Genomic DNA, 22,829 nt, shown 5'->3' on the forward strand with positions numbered 1-22,829 from the left:
TTTATTAGTTTATACCTACGCGCTGTTTGGAGTTCTAAACCAAGCCAGTATAAGGAACTTCTTTCTAAATTGCTGAGATGTGGGAATAAGAAGTGTTCTGCGTAGCTTTGTCCTAGACTTATTATACTTACTCCAATAATTGTCAGGAGTCAGGAGCAATCCTATATAATAAAAGCCTAATATACTAAGTGTCCAGTTGTCTGTCCAACCAATCAAAGTGTAATATGCTAATGATATGCTAAAGGTTGCTCAACCGCTCGCTATGACATGCACTGCCCACCAGGGGGCAGACAGTCAACCAGTCAACCAGTCACTATGACGTGCATTGACCATCAGGGGGCAGACCCTCCAACCAGTAGGTTAGCTTGTTGCTGGGGTCTGGCCGATTGGGACTGAGCGAGACAGATTGGACATGCCCTGGAGCCCTCCTGCGATCCCTCCCCGGCTGGCCAGCCTCCTGCATCCCTCCCCGGCCCCAATCGTGCATTGGTGGGGTCCCTCGGCCAGGCCTGTGCCCTCTCACAATCCAGGACCTCTCGGGATGTCGGAGAGCCGGTTTCGGCCCAATCCCACAGGCCAGGCCAAGGGACCCCACTGGTGCATGAATTCATGCACTGGGCCTATAGTACAATATAAAGATCTTAATAAAATTTCCAATTAGAATATATCATTTCTTCTAAATACTATTTTCTAAAATACTAATTGTTGATACTGAAATCAAATGATTATGTATCTTTAGGTTGGATAGACAGTGTTTCTTATATATGCAATGCTGGTGTTTTGTGGCTAATACAGAGCTTCTATTTGCTTTAAGAAGTTACTATTATCAGAGACTTTTAAGATACAATCTAATTTTGTTTATATCTCTTCCTAAATACATACACATTTGGTTCAGAGGTTCTTTATAGAGTATACCATATAAGGCATTCTATAAAACACCAAATGTCCCTCTATAGTTTTAAATGGTAATAAGTGAATTCAGTCAACTGAAAAGGACTGAACAAAATTATATAGGAACTTGCAGTTTAGTCATTGGTGTGCTTGAGCTGGCTTTTACAGCTCACAAACCAATGAATATTTCATGGCTTATTATTTTGAACTAGTTGATGTCACATTGGTAGCTTAAAATCAGCCATGGGGGGAAGTCTTTATGTCATGGAAATAGGTAAGCACTACAAATTGGGGCTTCCCCCAACTCCTGAGAGGTAATTGTAAAGATTTTCCAGAATACTGCTAATTAAAATATTCTCTACTAAGCAAAATTTTGCCTGTAGGAAGAGTAAAGACACAAATGAAGTAATGACATTTCTTTTCAGGTGACATTATCTGGGGAATTTTGTGAATGTAAGACTTTTCAGAAAAATAGCGGAAAATGTGAAATTTGAATTTTTAAATTTTCTTAAAGGTTTTCTTAAATTTTTCAAGAAATTGGGTTCATTATGTATTTACTTTGGGAAAACACTCGCTTAATTTGAACTATTTCAGTAGCATAATTTCAATCAAAAATAAGGATCAGCCCTGGCTGGGTAACTCAGTTTGGTAGAGCACTCCCTCTATGCCAAGGTTTCGGGTTTGATTCCCAGTCAGGGCACATACAAAATCAACCAATGAATGCATAAATAAGTGGAACAACAAATCAAGGTATCTCTCTCTCAAATCAACAAATAAAAAAATTTTAAGTAAGGAACAATATTCCTTACACAGTTATATATAATGTACTTTTGTTTATTTCTTAGATATCAGATATCAGACCCCGTTACTCATTAGATCTGGAATTACAAGACTAGAAGTTACCTATGCTGCTGATGAGAAGGGACTTTTTCAAGAAATTGCAGATATAATAAAGAGGTACTGTTTTGTATTTTTTATTTTTCCAGTGTTTGTTCAAAGAATACTTTCATCCTATTGCTGGTTAATATAAATGAAGGTCGGAAAAAGGGAGAGAACTCCTCCTTCCTGTTGAAATAAAGTTATCCCTGAAAAGATTTTGCCCTCACTTCCCATCACCTCCGTCAACTTAGAGATTGGAAAAGAATATTCTATCCTCAAGATTGAGGGGTCAGTGAAAGAGATATTAGCCTCTAGCTTTCCCAGTTAGATTTTAGCATGATTTTTCTATGCTAGTGAAATAATGAGGAACTATAGCAAACTTTAAATAGGCTCTACTATGGAGGCCAGCCACCATTTCAATAAACTTTTTTTTTTTCCTAAGTAAATGTTTTCTGAGCTCTAAACAAACCAATATTTCTAAAAAGCTTTGGAATGCAATCTGTTCATAAGTTTAACAAGTGGATCTTTTGCATTTTCTCAAGAGTATTATTCTGGGTAGCCATGGACTCTCTTATTAAATGTTTCACTTTTCCAGGAACTTAATATTTCTGCCCATTGCAAGCTTTAGATTTTTAAATGCCTAAATCAGGCTAGAAAATACACTGTGAATCCTGATGTGTGGATAAAAGCTGTCCTTGAGCATGTTGTTATACTCAATCCTCTCTGTAGTTGACCTCTTATAAAATTTAGTTGAACTTTATAGTGGAATTCTGTAAAGCCTATAACACTGAAATTACATTCTAATATTCTATGCACTCAACGTCTGACTGTATCCAAAGTAGGTTAACATAAACCATTTTGAAAATTAGAAAACAAGAAAATGTTTTCAACAAAATTAAATTAAATGTCAGAGCATCAAAAATGATATGCTAGTACCCACTACATTTGGGAGGAAAAAAATGATGTATTTTTAGCATTTATAGCACTGGTGACTGGATGGATTCCCATTAAGTCTTGCCATTGTCAGTCCTACTGTTTATCTTCTCACAGAAGTTGTCATCAACATGTCAGATGCTTTCGTGTCCATCCTTTTATTTCTTCAAGCAGCTTAGCAAAAGGAAAATACAGAGTTTCTGTCAATACCATTTTGTATGCCAGCACAAATCCAATCATGTCTCTGGGCTCCGTGTACTTGTCTGCTCCTTGTTAGTATATTCCCCACAACAAGATTACCTGCCAACATGGAGACTTTCTCAATCATGTGCAAGTGCAGTACTTTCTAAAATGTCTATAACATGAGTTTTACTATCATTAAGAAAAAAATGCAATAAAGTAAAATAAAACTAACTTTTGATTCTTACTCCAAAGATCATATGATTATTATAAAGAGAAAAAAATGCTTAAATATCAACATTTCAATTCTGTAATGTTCTTTATATTAGTCCAAACAAACCCCTAAAAGCTTATTTCATTCTTTTTTTTTTTTTCTTTTTTTTTTAAATATATTTTATTGATATTTTACAGAGCGGAAAGGAGAGGGATAGAAAGCTAGAAACATCGATGAGAGAGAAATATCGATCAGCTGCCTCCTGCACACCTCCCACTGGGGATGTGCCCGCAACCAAGGTACATGCCCTTGACCGGAATCGAACCCGGGACCCTTCAGTCCGCAGGCCGACGCTCTATCCACTGAGCCAAATCGGTTTCGGCGCTTATTTCATTCTTGCACCCCTTTTATTGAGTACCTACTCTAAACAGGCTTTGTTAAAAGCATAGGCTTTGGATCTTTATTTTTTTTTTATCTCAGGCAAGTTAATGTATCTCTAAGCTTTAGTGTCCTCATCTGTAAATGGGTAATGGGTAGGACAATTAACCAAAATAATGCACAAGAGGCTCAGCCTGATCAGTATTTAAATGTTAACTCTGTGTGTAACATGCAGTGCTAGATGCTAGATATAAAATTGAATAAAATATAGATGCATACTCAGAGTTTTATTAACTTTATTTTTCCATTCTTAATATTTACTCCTCAGGTGGCAAACACAAAAAGTAGTAGTATAAAGCAATATTAAGCAAGTAAAACTAAATCCATTATCTTCTTGTCACAACCATTTGTCTCTTTCTATATTTCCTTGAACTGTTAATAATTTTTCCATTTTCCCAGACTCCCTAATTTAAATATAAGCTTTGATCCCTCCCTTTTTTCTTTTCCCTACATCCATACAATATATCTTATCCACTTAACCTCAGGTATTTCTCAAAATCATTCCTTCTCCTCCATGCCGATTGCCACTGCCCTAGTTACAGCCCCCTCCGCTCTCATCTGTGCAGATGTTGGTGGGTTATTTAAAATATTAGTTGTGAAATAGCTTGCTTTTCTTTTTCTTTTTTTTTTTTTTTTTTGCCTAAGCAAATAAAATCATTTTCGTGTTTCTGTTGCTTTCATTTTCTCCACATTTATTTTCTTCACCACTAATCCCAGCTACCTAACCTTGTTTTTTCTATAACTTTCAGAAAACCTGATAGACAAAATAAAACAAAAAATTAAAGAACAAATTACCAAGATTTTGTTATTGTCACCAAACATTTCCACAGAAAAAATATGGAAACCTTGGAATTTTGAACTTGTAACAAATGTTATATCAGCTTTAAGAGTCTCAAGACTAAACAGCCTCTAGGTCAAAAAATAAATATACTTAATAGAGCTGAAAAATATAGAAACAACTACATAATTCTTCTAAAAGAACAAAATCTATTTAATAAATTCATTAAGAGAAGCATAGGGTAACTTTTTGGGGTTTTTTTTCAGCCATTACCTCTGAGCAGTGGCAGTTTATAAAATAGACAACTTTTTAATTGAGAAAAATAATTTTTCAAAACATTAGCAGGCCTGGCCACAGTGGCTTAGTTGTTTGGAGTGTCTCATGCACTGAAAGGTTGCCAGTTCAGTTCCCAGTTAGGGCATCTTACCTGGGTTTGGGGTTAGAAGGAAGGCAACTGATTGATGTTTCTCCTTCTCCCCTTCCTCCTTGCCCTCCCCCTCTCCAGTTGACTGCAGTAGTTCTTTTGTGTGTGTATAGGAATCCTTCAAATCTATCCCTGACAATCCTTAGAGTCACTTGACACTTCTACCCCAATTTCTTAAGTTTAAACATTATGTAGTTTTACCGGGAGATGCACTTGTCTTACAGATAGTTCATCTTTGACTGCTCTGAGAGGTTGATATCAATGACAAATGTATATTAGATGTTATGTTAAAAGACTAAAGAGCAGACAGGTGTTGAGAAATTTCCTTTTCTTAAGTGCCCTCTGATCTTTCTGAATTTTCTTTTTAAGAATTAATCTACCTTTTTAAGCCTTTGATTTCTGAGACTGAGAATTTGCCTCATTGTTGCATATTGCCTTGCTTCCTTTATCTTTGTCTCCTGACAAGTTGAGGGCTAAGTCTGTGGTGTAACAGTGGATCACAAGGAGATCACCAGATATTAAAATTTACATTATACAATGTATTTTGATAGGGCCTTTAAGGAATCCTATCTTAAAAAAAAAAAAAAAAAAAAAGTAATATGCAAATTGACCATACCTCCGCTACACCCACCAGCCAGTCAGGAGCAATTATGCAAATTAACCCAGCCAAGATGGCTGCAGCCACGGAGAGAGCAGGAGGCTTGGATTTCCCAAGCAATGGAGGAAGCCAAGCTTTCCGCTTGCCTTGGCCTGCCTTGGCTTCCGCTTAAGGCTACAAAGTTTCAATTATAGAAGGTAAATAAATCCCAACAAAAATGGCGGCAGCCACAGAGCTGGAGAGAGCAGGAGGCTTGAGTTGCCCCTGGCGATGGAGGAAGCCAAGTTTCTGCAGCCCTGGCCTGCCTTGGCCTCTGCTTAAGGCTACAAAGTTTCAGTTATAGAAGATAAATAAATCCCAACAAAAATGGCTGCGGCCACAGAGCGAGCAGGAGGCTTGGCTCCGCTCAAGGCTACAAAGTTTCAATTATAGAAGATAAATAAATCCCAGATACCAGGGCCTCCGCTTGGGTCACCAGGGGGTGTGGCCGGCCTGCAAACCACCACAGGCCCCTCTCCCAGGCCACCTCACGCCCCAAGGTAACCCCCACCCTGATCCGGGACACCCTTCAGGGCAAACCAGCTGGCCCCCACCGTGCACCAGGCCTCTATCCTATCTAATGAAAGAGTAATATACAAATTGACAGTCCAACACACAAGATGGCTGCCCCCATGTGGTCAAAGATCCTGCCCCCATGTGGACACAAGATGGCTGCCACAAGATGGCCAGCAGGGGAGGGCAGTTGGGAGGGACCAGGCCTGCAAGGGAGGGCCGTTGTGGGCGATCAAGCCTGCAGGGGAGGGCAGTTAGGGATGACCAGGCCAGAAGAGGAGGGAAGTTGGGGGTGACCGGGCCTGCAGGGAAGGGCAGTTGGGAGGGACCAGGCCTGCAAGGGAGGGTTGTTAGGGATGACCAGGCCTGCAGGGGAGGGTAGTTAGGGGTGACCAGGCCTGCAGGGGAGGGCAGTTAGGGGTGACCAGGCCTGCAGGCGAGGGTAGTTAGGGGCAAACAGGCTGGCAGGGGAGCAGTTAGGCATCAATCAGGCTGGCAGGGGAGTGGTTAGGGGGTGATCAGGCTGGCAGGCAGAAGCTGTTAGGGGCAATCAGGAAGGCAGGCAGGCAAGGAGTTGAGAGCCAGCAGTCATGGATTGTGAGAGGGATGTCAGACTGCCCGTTTAGGCCCGATCCACGTAGCAGGCAGTCAGACATCCCTCAAGGGGTCTGAGATTGGAGAGGGTGCAGGCTGGGCTGAGGGACACACACCCCTGTGCACAAATTTTATGCACCGGGCCTCTAGTAGAAAAAATAAAAAGAATGCCATTGCAGAAGTCTGAACCTGGTTTTTTTATATCAGCTACTTAAATCATCCAGGATTAAAAATGAGACATTTTTGTGACATTCTTATAAGTAAGAACTAAAGCCATTCAATACCCATTTTAAGAAAGAAGCTATGGCCTGGCTGGTATGGTTCAGTGGTTGAGCATCAACCCATGAACCAGGAGATTACCACTTTGACCCTCGGTCAGGGCACATGCTCAGGTTGCAGGCTGGATCCCCAGTTAGAGGGCATGCAGGAGGCAGCCAATCAATGTTTCTCTGCCATTGATATTTCTCTATATCCCTTTCTCATCCTCTCTCTCTAAAATCAATAAACATTTTTTTTAAAAAAGAAAGAAGCTATGGAAGTATAAAATATTAGCAAAACAGTTTAAAATATACCTGCTGATCTGCTCATGATCCACTATTATACCACTGACTTGCAGAGTAGCCATATTAACTTCCACCAGTAAATTAGTGTAATTTTATACTGCAGGCATTGGCCGATACTCCAGGTGTTAAGTGATATAATCTGGACACACTGCACATTCCACAATTCAGAGTGACTTTATAAGCAGTAATGTAAAACACAACCTTACAAATTTTTGTCATCTTTCACCTGTTTGGGGGCTTTTATAAGCAATACAATAATCAGAGTAATTTGGAGCTTCTAATTTGATAAGAGTTACTATAGTTTTTGTTCTCAATTTATGACTGTAATCAGTTCCTCTCTTCCCCCCACGTTCTTCCATGTTGGTCACCATGAAAGTCATAAGAGGAGCCACATGAGGCTCCTTCTGAGTTAGATGCAGATTGTCAGTTCAGTTTACCAGTGCAACTCAACACAATGAGCAAATTTTCTCCTAGTTTCTGATGCTTATCTTTCCCACATTAATCTCACTCCTTTAATATTTCAATCTTCCATTAAACTGAGTTAGTTTCCTCTTAAGTTTAGAGGACAAACTTGTCATTACTGATGCCTTATTTCATGTAAGGACCAGGTCATTACTAAAATCAAGTGAGAAATGGAAGACATTTTTTATTTTCTTTCTCAGCATTAAAACTATTTAAGGACAGTATAGGTTAGAGAGGTAGAGAAATGGCAACAGAATGACCTGGGAGAATTTTTTCAGAACATAGTATCCACACATGCCCTCACACTTCACCCTGCCCCTACCTGCATTGTATTTTCAATCATACCCTCTCTCGTGTACTTCAGTGGTAATTCCTCCCACCCCAATTTCTCTCAGCCTCTTTCCCAAGTCAGATCAAATAAATACACAGTCTAAGTGAAAACAGTACTTGCTTTATAAAAGTAGCATCAAACCAAGAGCTTCTACTTGGCCAATTCCTTCCTGTATAGAAGTTTTGTAGGTGCCACTGTATCATCCCGTCCCCATTGAGAAATATAAAATATAGACTTTTATTTTTATACTTTGTATCATGAAGAAACAATTTTTCTGGTAAAAGGTTTCAATGTGTGGTCCTTTTTCCATTCCTTCTGTAGGTATGATCCTGATATTTTGCTGGGTTATGAGATTCAGATGCATTCCTGGGGTTACCTCTTACAGAGGGCTGCTGCCTTAAGTGTTGACTTGTGTCAGATGATCTCTCGGGTGCCAGGTATGTAGCATTGTGAACGTTTTATGGGTCAACCACAGAGCAAATTACAAAGTAAATAAAGACAAGATGTTTAAAAGTACTATTGTTCTAGCCCAGTGGTCGGCAAACCGCGGCTCTGTTGACTAATGAGTTTGCCAACCACTGGACTAGACTAAATGTTACCGTGTAGTTGGAAGCTGTGAGGATTAGGCAATTGTAGCATATTGTGTGCAAGGAGGTAAAGGGTAGTATATGACAGTGGTCGGCAAACTCATTAGTCAACAGAGCGGCAAACCCGCGGCTCGCGGAGCCGCATGTGGCTCGCAAGCCGCGGTTTGCCGACCACTGTTCTAGCCTAATGTTAAATATTAAATTTTGTAAGTTCTAGATATATCATAACTCCATTATAAAAAAATTTAAAAATCAAGAAAAAAGAAAAAATACCCCAATCTCACTGCTACATATATATATACCATTAGTATATTTTTTTCTTTTAGTCTTTTTTCATATACATATATAGGTTTTTATTTTTTTTAATATATTTTTAATTGATTCCAAAGAGGAAGGGAGAGGGAGAGAGAGATAGAAACATCAATAATGAGAGAGGATCATCGATCAGCTGCCTTTTGGGGAATGAGCACCCAACCCAGGCATGTGCCCTTGACTGGGAATCGAACCTGAGACCTTTCAGTCCGCAGGCCGATGCTCTACCCACTGAGCATGCCAACTAGGGCAGGTTTTTATTTTTTATATACATTATAACTTTCATCACACATATATCCCATTTTTATTATGCTTCCTTCATCCAGCATCTTAAGTATTTTATGAGATAGTCTTCATAATCATTGTAAAAAACATTTTTTATTAATCCTCACCTCATATGCTTTTATTGATTTTTTTTTTTTAGAGAGAGAGAAAAACATTGATCGGTTGGTTGCCCACTATACACACCTCAACCAGGGATTGAACCTGCAACCTAGGTATGTGCCCTGACTGGGAATTTAACCTGAAACCTTTTAGTGTACAGGACGATGCTCCAACCAACTGAGCCACCAGGCCAGGGCAGACATTTTTTTGACTTGATGCACCATAATTTTATTTTATTTATCTGGTTCTGTATTTTAGTCTCTTCTTCCAAAGTCTGATACTCATTTAAGAGAAGAGCAATAATGAGAGACATATCAAAATTACAGTTTATAAAGCACTTTTTAAAAATTTTTTTTATGTAACTACAAAATTTTTAAGAACTTCATTTTAAAGGCTCTCACAAGTTGGACTAGGACAACATAGAATATACTTGAGGAGACTAAAAGACCAAATACAAAATTGGTAAAAACTAATCAAGAGATTAGTTTCTGGGAGAGGTTATGTTTCAATAAAATGTGCTAAGTGTTGGTAAATTTAAAGGCAAAAGTCGAAACTAAAAGATGCAAGGACAGTAAATATTTTTTGAGCTTTGCCAACGCTTGGAATATAAAAGCAGAGATACTTTACGTTTTTTGTTGCATTTTTTTATGTATCGAGTGATAGGAATAGTGGTATATCTCAATTTTTTTCAACATTTTATTTGGAATAGGTTTCAGGAGAAAAGCTGAGTGCTCAGATGCCCTTATTAATTAGGTTAATTAGCTATAACAGGTAAGACATAACTATAAATCAGAAGAGTGAATGGAAGCTTGTGTTCTTTTAAAAATCACTGCTGAAATCGTATTTGTGGGGCAACATGGTACAATAGAAAGGGCCTGGTGAGGGAGGCAGCATAGTAAAGAGCACATATTCTAGAGAAAGACTGCGTGGCTCCAATATTCTGGCTATACTGCTAACTGTCAAGCATGTTACTTAACCTGCCCATACTTCAATTTGTTCATCTCTAAAATGGGGGTGATAATAGAACTTATCTCAGGGCAATTGTGGAATACTTGAAACGTGAGAATATAGTAAACATTATAAAAGTGTTTGTTAAATGAAAAAAAAATGTTTCAAACATTATCTCTTTAAAATAAAGAAGAGTGGGGTGAGGTGGGGTGTGTACATAGTCTTTGTAATCAGGTAACCCTGGTGTATAATACTGGTTCTGTTACTACATGACCTGGAGCAAGATAAAAATTTCCAAGTACAATTTACTACAGTGCAAAATAAAAAGTATACTAACATAATAAAGTGGTTGTATTAAAATAAAATAATGTGGCCCTAGCTTCTTTGGCTCAGTGGATAGAGGTTGGGCCTGCGGACTGAAGGGTCCTGGGTTCAATTCTGGTCAAAGGCACATGCCTGGGTAGCAGGCTCATTGCCCAGTAGGGAGCATGCAGGAGGCAGCCAATCAATGATTCTCTCTCATCGTTGATGTTTCTCTCTCCTTCTTTCCTCTCTGAAATCAATAAAAATATTTTTAAATAAAAGATAAATACATAAAATAATGTGAGTGAGGTTCTTAGAACATAATAGCTGTTCAGTACATGGTAAATATATTTATTATTCCAGAGCCTCTAATCAGCAACATTTGTATATACCCAGTGTTATATAAGGAAAACACATTTTAATTTCCAATCTAGTAAAATCTTCACTTAAGAAACTAGACTCAGAATTCTATTTGCTATAAGAGGAATGAAGACTTCCCACAGTTTAGGGAATTTCATCCTGAATATGAACATCATTAATTGATGTCAAAAAATTTTCAGAGAATTGGTTAGGTTAAAAACTACCATTTTTTCCCAAGAAATTACTGATTCAGTAGTAGACATTTTTCATTTTAGCACCAAACAAATGCAGTAGCCTTAGGTATTCATAAAAATAGCACCAGAAATTACCAAATTTAAAGAGAAAGGGGTTTATTGTTTTTTAAATGTATGTATATATATTATATATTATATACACACACACTTATTAAAACATATAGTTTTTAAATACATCTATTTCACAAAATTATTTCATAACTTAAAGAGGAAAGAAAAATAATTGTTAGTCAAAATAATGATCTCTAAGTCTAAACAAAATAGACTGTGAATTACATTTCATCTTTATTCTTCATCTTTATTTTTATTCTCACTTTCTTTGTCATAATTTGCTTAGAAATTTGGTTTCTGTGAGTCCTGATGCAGCCTGTTTTCATTTCTATAGATGACAAAATTGAGAACAGATTTGCAGCTGAAAGAGATGACTATGGGTCAGACACAATGAGTGAGATAAATATTGTTGGCCGAATTACACTGAATCTTTGGAGAATCATGAGAAATGAGGTAAGGTGCTTTAGCTAAAATTTTGTTTGTGAATAAGAGATTAGCTCAATATAATGATTTTAATCATTATAGCATATTAGTATAGCTTACTGTGTAACCTATGTGTCTGTTTGAATTTTTTGTATTATACTTAAGTAGAGTTACAGAAATAACCACTTTCTAAAATACAAAGCTACAGAAGTATTTTAACTTTAATGTTATTGATGAATTTTAATATTTTTATTTGTGTCTAAGGTAGCATTAACTAGAAAATCTATAGCTATTATAAAATATGCTGTATGTATTGAATGTTGTATACTTTTATCATTTCTTACACTTAAATCATTTTTGCACTTAAGGCCAGATGAATTCAGTTGGCGTTTTTCATTTACTCCAGTAAGAAAAATTTAGTCTAGATATAGGAAGGAACTTTTGAACTGAGGATATGTACAAAATAAAATATATAATAAGTTCTTTGAGGACATACCACGTTCACAATGAGTTTTTGAGTGTGTGTGTGTCATATATATTATATAGTTTCAGTAGGGCATCTATCATTGGCCCTACAAGCACCAAAAAAGAGCCAAAGGAGACATAAATGGTACATGCATTTGGAAGAAAGAAAGATAACTGTCAAGTCTTGATGGGGAGTGAGGAGAGAGTGGGGAGGGATAATCTATAGTGGTTAACTTTCATGAGTATTGACTGGGAAAGTGCGCAAGGGAGCCTTCCAGTGTCCTAGAAATTTTCTGTATCTTCATGTGGATGGGGTGACATGTGGATGGAATGACATGGACGTATATATACATAAAAATTCATGAGTTGTTCACTTTAAATTTGTGTACATTTCTTTATGTACATTTTTTTGACATTGAAGACAAGGAAATGATGAACTACTAAAGGAATGAGGTGATGGAGAATACAGGCCACAGGTGCTTACTTGTGGCCTCCTTTCATTATTTTCTGTATCCCCCTGCACTAGATCTGACTGCCTCCCCCAGTTCTAAGTAAGTTTGTTTCTGAAGTGACTAAACACTGTGTTTTGCACATTGACTCTACAAATGAATGGAAAAGTGTACGCCTCTCAGCCCACTCCTTTATCAGTAAAATAAATGGACAAGCACTGAACACTTTATTTTTATCGATTCTGACTTTGAGCTACAAAGTACATTTACCCAATGTTTAACTTACTCAGATTTCTGACTAAGATAAGTGACAAACTCTCTAGTTCATATTTTCAGATTCATATTTTAGCTTCTATAGTAAGCCACTCTCTGAACATTGGAACATTCTGAAAATGGATTGTCTTAATTTTATTGAGTTCTTGTTTCCTTTAATATTATCATAACTGAGATTATAGCTGCATTGTTATGCTTCTGTGACACCAAGAAGACTCAAAGTAGAGTGAGTGTAATATAGGGTTATAATATGTTTAGTCTTAATCAAATTTATGAAATTGTTCTCTTTGAAACAATATCAACCCAGTCCATGGATTTGTCACCTGCCTCAGATATTGGGGATGAATTTCTAAGATTTAAGTTTAGTTTGAGGTCATAAAAATCCCCTAATTAATCTCATAGGTCAATTTATGGCAAACTTCCAGTTTTTCCCTAATGAGAAAACTGCAGGACAAATGAGGTGATCTTTTCCATCTGAGTTTTTTTGTTGTTGTTTTGTTTTGTTTTTGTTTTAATGACGATGTATAATCCAGCAGATTAGGTTTAGTCTAAATATACTCTGTATTAATTAGGTAATCATGCAACTACCTGAGATCAGATGTTTGGCTCCATTTTCTATAAAACTAAATTGAAACTAAAAAAACAAATGAAATTATTAGCAAGTAAAAGAGTCATTCAGATATGGAGATTTAATAATAACATGAGTAATTTGTTTTTGAGAGAAGTACTTCAGGCCAGTACTGATTTACAAGTGGAGGAGGAGAGGATGGTAATGGTGATTTACTTCTAAGACCTGCTTTATTCTGGTGACTCTAGAATAGTCTCATTCCAGAGTTTAAAAGTGTGTGTGTGTGTGCACGCGCGCGCATGCGTGCACTCTGAAGTATGCTACATTCCAGTGTTGCTGTTCTGGAGATTGATAGAAATTGAAGATAAAGTAAAACCATTTTGGGTCAGTACACTAGATGAGCTTAACCTTCAATCCCTGTTTTATACTTGCTGGATTGTGGACGTGGAAAAGAAAATATTTCAAAATTATAATATAATATATAAATGTGTGAAGTGCTGTTTGAACTATTATTCCTCAGAATCCCAAGCTGACTTAATAATGGAGAATGCTGATTACTTAATTTCCATTTTGCATTGAAATACCTGCCATTGTCTAAATTGCTTGTGTCTTATGGGTATTTCTGAGAGACCATCTATTTGTTTTTTGAATTTGGATTTTTTTTCACTATTTTCCTATTAACACAGCTTTCACCTACATTTTTGAAGACGGGGATACATTTCTGCTATATCCTTTTAATCTTTTGCTTTTGGAAAGAAACTGACTCCATAATGTCTTGTATTGCGTCTTAGTATTGATGTAATTCTTGGGAGCAGGATGAATGCCTGCCTTTAACTAAATAACTCATGCTCGAATCTGTGGGATTCGAGGACCAAACAGTAAGTATGTGATCAAGGACCAAATAGTAAGTATGGAAGGAACAAAAAGTTAACTTGCTTAGCAATGCTTCTGCCTGGCATTATTTGTATTGGCATAGAATATAAAAAGAAGTGATAAGAACTGGGATCTATTCAGTAGGTATTACATGACCAAGTTGAATCTCATCAAGTCAGATATTTTCCAATTAAATATTAATTTATTATGGACATTTCTGTCTACTAGGCTACATATATATATTTTTATATACACATAGTTTTAAATTGTGATTGCCACTATGAAAGGTTAGAAGTAATATTTAGAATCTTTTAGAACCAAATTTGTATATAAATACAAACATTATTACAATGGAGTCTTGTTTTTTTTGTTGTTTTTTAGGTGGCTCTGACTAACTACACCTTTGAAAACGTGAGCTTTCACGTTCTTCATCAGCGTTTTCCCCTCTTTACCTTTCGAGTCTTATCAGATTGGTTTGATAACAAGACAGATCTATACAGGTAATGTTTTATAACTCTGAAGAGAATAATGTCTTTTTAAATCAATATTATTGGAGTATAATTTATATGCAGAAAAATACATACATTTTTAGTGTTTTGAGTGATGACTTTGAAAAATGTATGTATCCTGTAACCACTACCACAATCAAGATTTTTAAAAAAAATTTCTAACACCCAGAAAATTTTAAGACAGCTTTGCAGTAAACCTACCTATTCTTTAACTACCCAGGTAAGTACTAATTGAATTTCTATGGCTATAGATTAATTTTGCCAGTTCTAGAACTTTTGTATAGAGTTATTTACAACCTACCCCTTTGTTTCTAGTTTCTTTCAAGAAATTCAGCATAATGTTTTTTGAGATTCAACCATGCTGTTACGTACAGCAGTAATTTCCATTTTTATTAGTAAATAATACTCAGTTACCACAATTTATTTGAGTATCCAGTGTATCCAGTTACCTGTTGATGGACAATTAGGATTTTTCTAGTTTGAGGCTATTGTGAAGTAAAACTGTATGAAAATTTTTGTGTAAGCATACATTTTCATTTCTCTAAGAGTGGAATTGCTGAGTCACATGGTTATTTGTTTCACTTTTTTTAAAATATTTTTTTATTCAGAGAAGAAGGGAGAGGGAACGATAGAAACATCAATGATGAGAAAAAATCATTGATCAGTGCCTCCTGCATGCCGTATACTGGGGATCAAGCCCACAACCCGGGCATATGCCTGAACAGGAATTGAACCATAACCTCCTGGTTCGTAGGTTGATACTTGACCACTGAGCTACACTGGCTAGGCTTGTTTTACATTTTAAGACACTGCTAAATTATTTTCTTTGGCAAGTCTTCTAGTGCAAGTCTAATGGTAACAAATTGTCTCAGGCTTTGTTGTTCCGAAAATAACTTTTTCTCACCTTAATTTTTTAATATTTTTACTGTCTAATTCTGGGGTTGAGATTTCTTTTTCCTCACCACTTTAAGGATTTCATTTCCTTTTCTCCCGGCCTCCACTGTTTCTGGTAAAAAATCAAGTCATTCTCTTTTTTCCAGTATATGCAATGCATTTTTTAAAAATATGTTTTATTGATTTCAGAGAAGAAAGGAGAGGGAGAAAGAGATACAAACATCAATGATGAGATAAAATCATCATTCAGCTGCCTCCTGCACGCCCCCTACTGGGGATCGAGCCAGCAACCCAGTCATGTGCCCTGAGCTGAATGGAACCGTGACCTCCTGGTTCATAGGTGAACGCTCAATCACTGAGCCCTGCCTGCCGGTCTTAACTTTTTATATTTAGCAGTTATATGACTATATTGTTCTAAAAGCCAAGTAATTAAAAGTTGCAATATATTTGAACCTTAATATTCTTTGAATGAATTTTATTCTTTATAGCATATCTTTGGATCATTTTTACATTTTAATAACATAATATTAAATGAAAACTTCCTTTTATGGCTCTGGTGAGGGTTGTTGTTTGCTTGTTTTCTTAGCAAAAAGATAAACAGGTCAATTTTTTTTAAAGTTTAAATCAAAGAAAATAATATTTTTGTTTTCACAGGAAATACTAATTTGATGTACATTTACCCCACTATGGTTTCATAAAAATTATTTTCCTGATTTTTCTAAATCTTTTTCATATTACTCTGTTTCTTCCCATGAGAAGACAATTCATGCTTTTATTTTAGACTGGTATTTACAAATGATAACCCAAAGCTTCCATGTTCTTAAAAAAAAAAAATTATAGATGCCCTGGCAGGTGGCTCAGTTGGGACATCATCCCATACACCAAAAGGTTCCCCGTCTATCCCTGGTTGAGGCATACGGGAGGCAACAATCAGTGTTTCTCTGTCACATCGATGTTTCTCTCTCTCACTCTCTCTCTAAAATCAATAAAAAAAATATTGGGTGAGGATATAAAAACACCTATAGAAATGATAAATTATAATTGTATAATTATTGCATCATCAGCAGTGGCATCTAGGAGAGTGTTAATTTTTTTAGAACAAAAAGTAACACCAAGAAAAATATTGAAAATAATTATCTTTAGTCTTACCATCTTATCACAAGCGCTATTTCAAACTGCATATTTTCACTAAGTTTTATGCTTTGGAAATATCTGAAATTTTCTAATGTTTAATTCTTTAACATGCTTTAACATACATCATTACTCCTTAAATAACCTCACTTTTAATATGTATGTTTTGGCATAATGAAAACAGTACTAATTTCAGGTGTCCCAATTTTTTCCTAATGTTCATAACATAGATTCTCTTTTAACAGATGGAAAATGGTTGATCATTACATCAGCCGTGTGCGCGGAAATCTCCAAATGTTAGAACAGCTGGACCTGATTGGAAAAACCAGTGAAATGGCTAGACTTTTTGGCATTCAGTTTTTACATGTACTGACAAGGGGTTCGCAGGTAGGAAATCCATTTGTTTGTTTGTTTGGTTGGTTGGTTGGTTGGTTGGTTGGTTGGTTGGTTGAAGTTGTTTGGTTGGGGTTTTTTTGCACTTGAAAGTCCCCTCATGAGAATCCATTTAATTCATCATTCTAATTTCCCAAAGATATAATGAGAGATTTTGTCACATGCCTTGATAAAAATGATTTCGTGCACTCATTTAACAAATATTTATTTGAATACCTTTAATGTGTTAAATAAACATTATAGTAGGCATCAGGGATACCGCATTAAATCCCTCAGGTTCCTTAACCTCATAAAATCTTTTAATTATTTTAATTACTCTATATCTATAACATTCTCCCAACCTATGATATCAGTAATTAGAGCACTAACTATTTTGGCATCACTATTTTTTTATTTCATTTTATTGCGTGTAAGCTATTTATTGTATTTATTTATACCCCTACAGGTTTTAAAAACTATTTGAGCTGGCTTATAATTTTAAAAAAGGTGAATACCTCAAAACCACATGAGAAGTTTTCAGTGAGCCCATGCTAATTCTTGCGAGTTTTTTTTTTCTTTTTCAAAAAAGTCTTTACTGTTTAAAGTATTACATAAGTTTTCTTTTTCCCCCATTGACCTCTCCCCGACCACCCCCACCCCAGCACATGCCCTCACACCCCCACCCCCACCCCCACCAGTCTGTGTCCATTAGTTATGCTCATATGCATGTATACAAGTCCTTTGGTTGATTTCTTAACCCCCTCACCTCCCCATCCCCACCTTCCCTCATAGGTTGGACAGTTTGTTCGATGCTTCTATGACTTTGGTTCTATTTTTGTTCATCAGTTTATGTTGTTCATTATATTCCACAAATGAGTGAGATTGTGTGATATATATCTTTGTCCGACTGGCTTATTTCGCTTAGCATAATGCTCTCCAGGTTTATCCATGCTGTTGCAAATGATAAGAATTCCTTCTTTTTTAATGCAACATAGTATTCCATTGTGTAGATGTACCACAGTTTTCTAATCCATTCATCTGCTGATGGGCACTTAGGCTATTTCCAAATCTTAGCTATTGTAAATTGTGCTGCTGTGAACATAGGGGTGCATATATCCTTTCTGATTGGTGTTTCTAGTTTCTTGAGATATATTCCTAAAAGTGGGATTACTGGGTCAAATGGAAGTCCCATTTTTAATTTTTTGAGGACGTGCCATGCTGTTCTCCACAGTGGCTGCACCAGTCTGCATTCCCACCAGCAGTGCACAAGGGTTCCTTTTTCTCCGCATCCTCGCAGGCACTTGTCATTTGTTGATTTGTTGACGATAGCCATTCTGACAGTTGTGAGATGGTACCTCATTGTGGTTTTGATTTGCATCTCTCGGATGATTAGTGACTTTGAGCATGTTTTCATATGTCTCTTGGCCTTCCTTATGTCCTCTTTTGAAAAGTATCTATTTAGGTCCATTGCCCATTTTTTGATTGGGTTGTTTATCTTCCTTTTGTTAAGTTATATAAGTTCCCTGTAAACGTTGGAGATTAAACCCTTATTGGTGATAACATTGGCAAATATGTTCTCCCATGCAGTAGGCTTTCTTGTTGTTTTGTTGATGGTTTCTTTTGCTGTACAGAAGCTTTTTATTTTTATGTAGTCCCATTTGTTTATTTTCTATTTGCCCTAGGAGCTGTATCGGTGAAGATATTGCTTTGGCATATGTCTGAGATTTTGCTGCCTGTGGATTCCTCTAATAATTTTATGGTTTCCCGTCTTATGTTTAAGTCCTTTATCCATTTTGAGTTTATTTTTGTGTCTGGTGTAAGTTGGTGGTCTAGTTTCATTTTTTTGCATGTATCTGTCCAATTTTCTCAACACCATTTATTGAAGAGACTGTCTTGACTCCTTTGTCAAATATTAACTGAACATAGTGGTTTGGGTCAATTTCTGGGTTCTCTGTTCTGTTCCATTGGTCTATATGTCTGTTCTTGTGCCAGTACCAGGCAGTTTTGAGGACAGTGGCTTTGTAGTGTAGCTTGATATCTGGCATTGTGATTCCTCCAACTTTGTTCTTTCTCAAGATTGCTGCAGCTATTCAGGGTCTTTTTTTTTTTGGTCCCAGATGAATTTTTGGAGAGTTTGTTCTAGGTCTTTGAAGTATGCCATTGGTATTTTAATGGGGAGTGCATTGAATCTATAGATTGCTTTGGGTAGTATGGATATTTTAATGATGTTGATTCTACCAGTCCATGAACACGGTCCATTCTTCCACTTGTTTATGTCTTCCTCTATCTCTTTTTTTTTTCAGCATCCTGTAGTTTTCTGAATAGAGGTCTTTACCTTCTTGGTTAAATTTATTCCTAAGTATCTTAATGTTTTTGTTGCAATGGTAAATGGGATTTTTTTTTTTTTTCGTTTCTCTTTCTGTGAGTTCATTATTGGTGTATAAAAAGGCCGTAGATTTCTGGGTGTTAATTTTGTATCCTACTACATTGCCAAATTCACTTATTCTAGTAGTTTTTTGATGGAGTCTTTAGGGTTTTCTATGTATAATATCATGTCATCTGCAAATAATGACTATTTTACTTCTTCTTTTCCAATTTGGATGCCTTTTATTTTTTCTTGTCTGATCGCTATGGCTAGCACTTCCAGTACTATGTTGAACAGGAGTGGTGAGAGTGGGCATCCCTGTCTTGTTCCTGTTCTTAGGGGAAATGTTTTGTTTTTTTGTTTGTTTTTAGTTTTTGTTCATTGAGTATGATATTGGCTGTAGGTTTGTCATATAAGACTTTTATTATGTTGGAGCATTTAGTCCATTTACGTTTAAAGTTATTATTGATAGGTACTTGTTTGTAGCCATTTTTATTTTTTGTACCTGTGTTCTTCCCCCCTTTTTTTTTTCCTTCTTTTTACAACAGTCCCTTTAGAAGGATGGGTTTGGGGTATTGGGAGGCGCGGCCTGAGCCCCGCGCCGACGGTCAGGGGCCGCTCAGGTGCCCGGGAGGTGCAGGCGAGTGTTTTTTAATCTAATATTCCAGACCATCTGCTTAATAGCTGTTATTATAAACAATGAATTGCTTGATTCAATTTTGTGAGTATTAAGCTGATTACCTTTTAATTCTGGAATCTTCGTGTTTCCTTCTTGAAAAATTGGGATAACATTTATCATCTCAAGTCTCCTGAGTTTCATTCTCAAACTTTCCCAAATCACTTTCTAAAAGATTGGCCAACTTTTTAAATAAGTTGACAAACTATACAGCTGTCTCTCCTACATCCGTTTATTGTGATAGAGCTGTATTTAAATGTAAAAAGAAATCTATTTGTCTTTTCAATATTGCTTTATGATGTAAGCCTTTTGACATATTTTATAGTTTTTATAGAGACATAGAAGCATCAAACAGACTGTCAAACCTTAGAAGGAAAGCAGGAGGAGGGTTGAGTAGGGGTAAGAGATCAACCAAAGGACTTATATGCATGCGTATAAGCATAACCAATGGACACAGACAATAGGGGAGTGAAAGCCTGGTCTGGGGGACGGGGTGTGGGCTGGGAGAGGTCAATGGGGGGAAAAGGAGACATATGTAATACTTTCAACAATAAAGAGTTTTTTAAAAAGTTATGGGAATATGAAAAGGATTTATAAATGTCCCCTTCAAGCACCTAATAGCTGACTGAATAATCAATACTGTGTAACTTTATTGTAAGAAAGTCATGCAGCCTTACTCTGAAGAGCAAAACATTTCCCAGATGACTATTCCAAAGAACAGCATATTTAACTATTTCTTCTTCTCTTCCTACCTCCACCTCTCTGCCCACAGTACCGTGTGGAGTCAATGATGTTGCGTATTGCTAAACCAATGAACTATATTCCTGTGACACCTAATGTACAGCAGAGGTCCCAAATGAGAGCCCCACAATGTGTCCCCCTAATTATGGAGCCTGAATCTCGCTTCTATAGCAACTCTGTTCTTGTTCTGGATTTCCAGTCACTATATCCTTCTATTGTGATTGCATACAACTACTGTTTTTCCACCTGCCTTGGCCATGTGGAGAACTTGGGAAAGTAAGTTTTTCATATTTACAGCTAGGTTGTGCTCTGTACTTATTACTAAAATTAGACTTTGAGTGTCTTTTTGCACTTGAGACTGTCCTTATGAACAAAATTAATGGGCTGTAGCACAGCTAATTTGTTACTTTAATTTTCCTAATTGACATAGATCATCATATGACTAAGTCAGCATCACCGATGGATGACACATATGAACACGTTGTGAATACATCAGCCTTGCAACTATCTGTTGCACTCTCCATGTATATCTATGGCCTCTCTTTAATTGAGAGTTACATTTAATTTGTTTGCTATAAATCACCTTTCAGTGTAACTGTTTGAGGATTATGATCTTACAACTCCAGCTATCAACTCCTCTTGACTTTTCTTAGAAATAGTTTGAATTTTTTAAAGTTACACTGTTAAATGTTTTAGCTGTTCATGTCAAAGAATTTTATAAGCTGAATGAGAACAATATTTTTAACTCAAAGGAGTATTGGTAATACTTTTTATTAAGAACAAAAATTTGCAAAGTTATTTATAATCTTTTTATGGCTTAAGTTTTTCTTTAAGAAACTTAGTGTAGGGTAATCATATGTTGAGTTGAAATTTGGTATTTCAGTATAGATTTTATCCATAAATTTTAGGATAGTGTCATTTAAGAAATATTTCTTTTAACAAATTGTGAATATTTGAAGAACTGTTTTTTATAATTAGACAAGCATATTACTAAATACAAGAATTCATGTTTAGATGTTTGAAAATGAATTTCTAATGGAATTAGAAAGATTCCTAAAATTGCTTAGAATCTCTTCTATGATTGGAGAAAGTATTTGCTTAATATTTTCTTCCTTAACAGGTTTGATGAGTTCAAATTTGGCTGTACCTCTCTGAGAGTGCCTCCAGATTTACTTTACCAAATTAGGCATGACATCACAGTGTCCCCCAATGGAATAGCTTTTGTCAAGGTAATACTCTCTTGTAAATGAAAGGTGTCTACTATGGCTTAACCTTTGAAGAGCTAATGGTTTAGATTTTGTTGGCCTATAATACAGAGGGGAAAAAATAAGTTTGCTTGAATATCTTATCTCACACAAAAATATAGGAATCTTCCAAGAAATAATTTTTAAATAGTCATCTTGTTTTGCATGAATTTAGGTTTAAAATATTTTAATTATTAGATTTTAGTTTTCAGTGAAATATTGGAAGAAATAAACATGTATACCTTCTGCCCTCTGTTAGAGTCTGGCAGACTTAAATAGCTACTTGATGATCACAGTGATGTTAACTTACAAAGATTTAAATTGCTTTGCTGTGTACACACTGCTAATTGTTCTTCTATATTATTTTAAATTAAGACTATCTCAGAAAGAATGATACTCTTGTATTGATTGCATTTCTAAAAAGATATCCAAACTAATAATAAGGTCTCTTTTTTTTTCCTCTCCCTTATCTCCCTTAAAAAGAGACTGAGGAAAGCCTCATAAATGAATAAATTAAAGACAAATACGAGAGATCTAGGAGAATATTATATTGTCTCTCCTTTCTTTTCAAGTTCCTTAGCATACTAGAATCATGGGACAATAGGTTGGTTGATGGTAGCATGGACCTCACAAGCCCTCAAATTCATTCTGGTGTACTTAGCAAAGGTAGCATCTTTATCAGTAAGAGCATGCTGTGTTTAAAGAGTATCCTAAAATTAGCCACTTAGATATGAGGAAAATTTTTACCAGAGAGTTCATGATATATTCCTTTTGGGGAAAAGTACATCTTCACATTATCACAGATATTAT

General features: G+C 36.2%; 1 protein-coding gene across 2 annotated transcripts in view; it reads left to right on the plus strand.

Annotated features, from left to right (window-relative positions):
* REV3L (REV3 like, DNA directed polymerase zeta catalytic subunit) overlaps window positions 1-22,829 on the plus strand; it is a 184,078-nt gene that overhangs the window by 136,836 nt on the left and 24,413 nt on the right. For both annotated transcript variants that reach the window (XM_080664192.1, XM_080664193.1), the window contains exons 18-24: window positions 1,737-1,848; window positions 8,159-8,274; window positions 11,371-11,489; window positions 14,469-14,587; window positions 16,867-17,008; window positions 20,807-21,051; window positions 21,896-22,004. In XM_080664192.1, the coding sequence (XP_080520318.1) occupies window positions 1,737-1,848; window positions 8,159-8,274; window positions 11,371-11,489; window positions 14,469-14,587; window positions 16,867-17,008; window positions 20,807-21,051; window positions 21,896-22,004 (962 nt within the window). The remainder of the gene's footprint in view (window positions 1-1,736; window positions 1,849-8,158; window positions 8,275-11,370; window positions 11,490-14,468; window positions 14,588-16,866; window positions 17,009-20,806; window positions 21,052-21,895; window positions 22,005-22,829) is intronic.

Source organism: Plecotus auritus (assembly GCF_963455305.1).
Source record: "Plecotus auritus genome assembly, chromosome: 4".
Classification (NCBI taxonomy): domain Eukaryota; kingdom Metazoa; phylum Chordata; class Mammalia; order Chiroptera; family Vespertilionidae; genus Plecotus; species Plecotus auritus.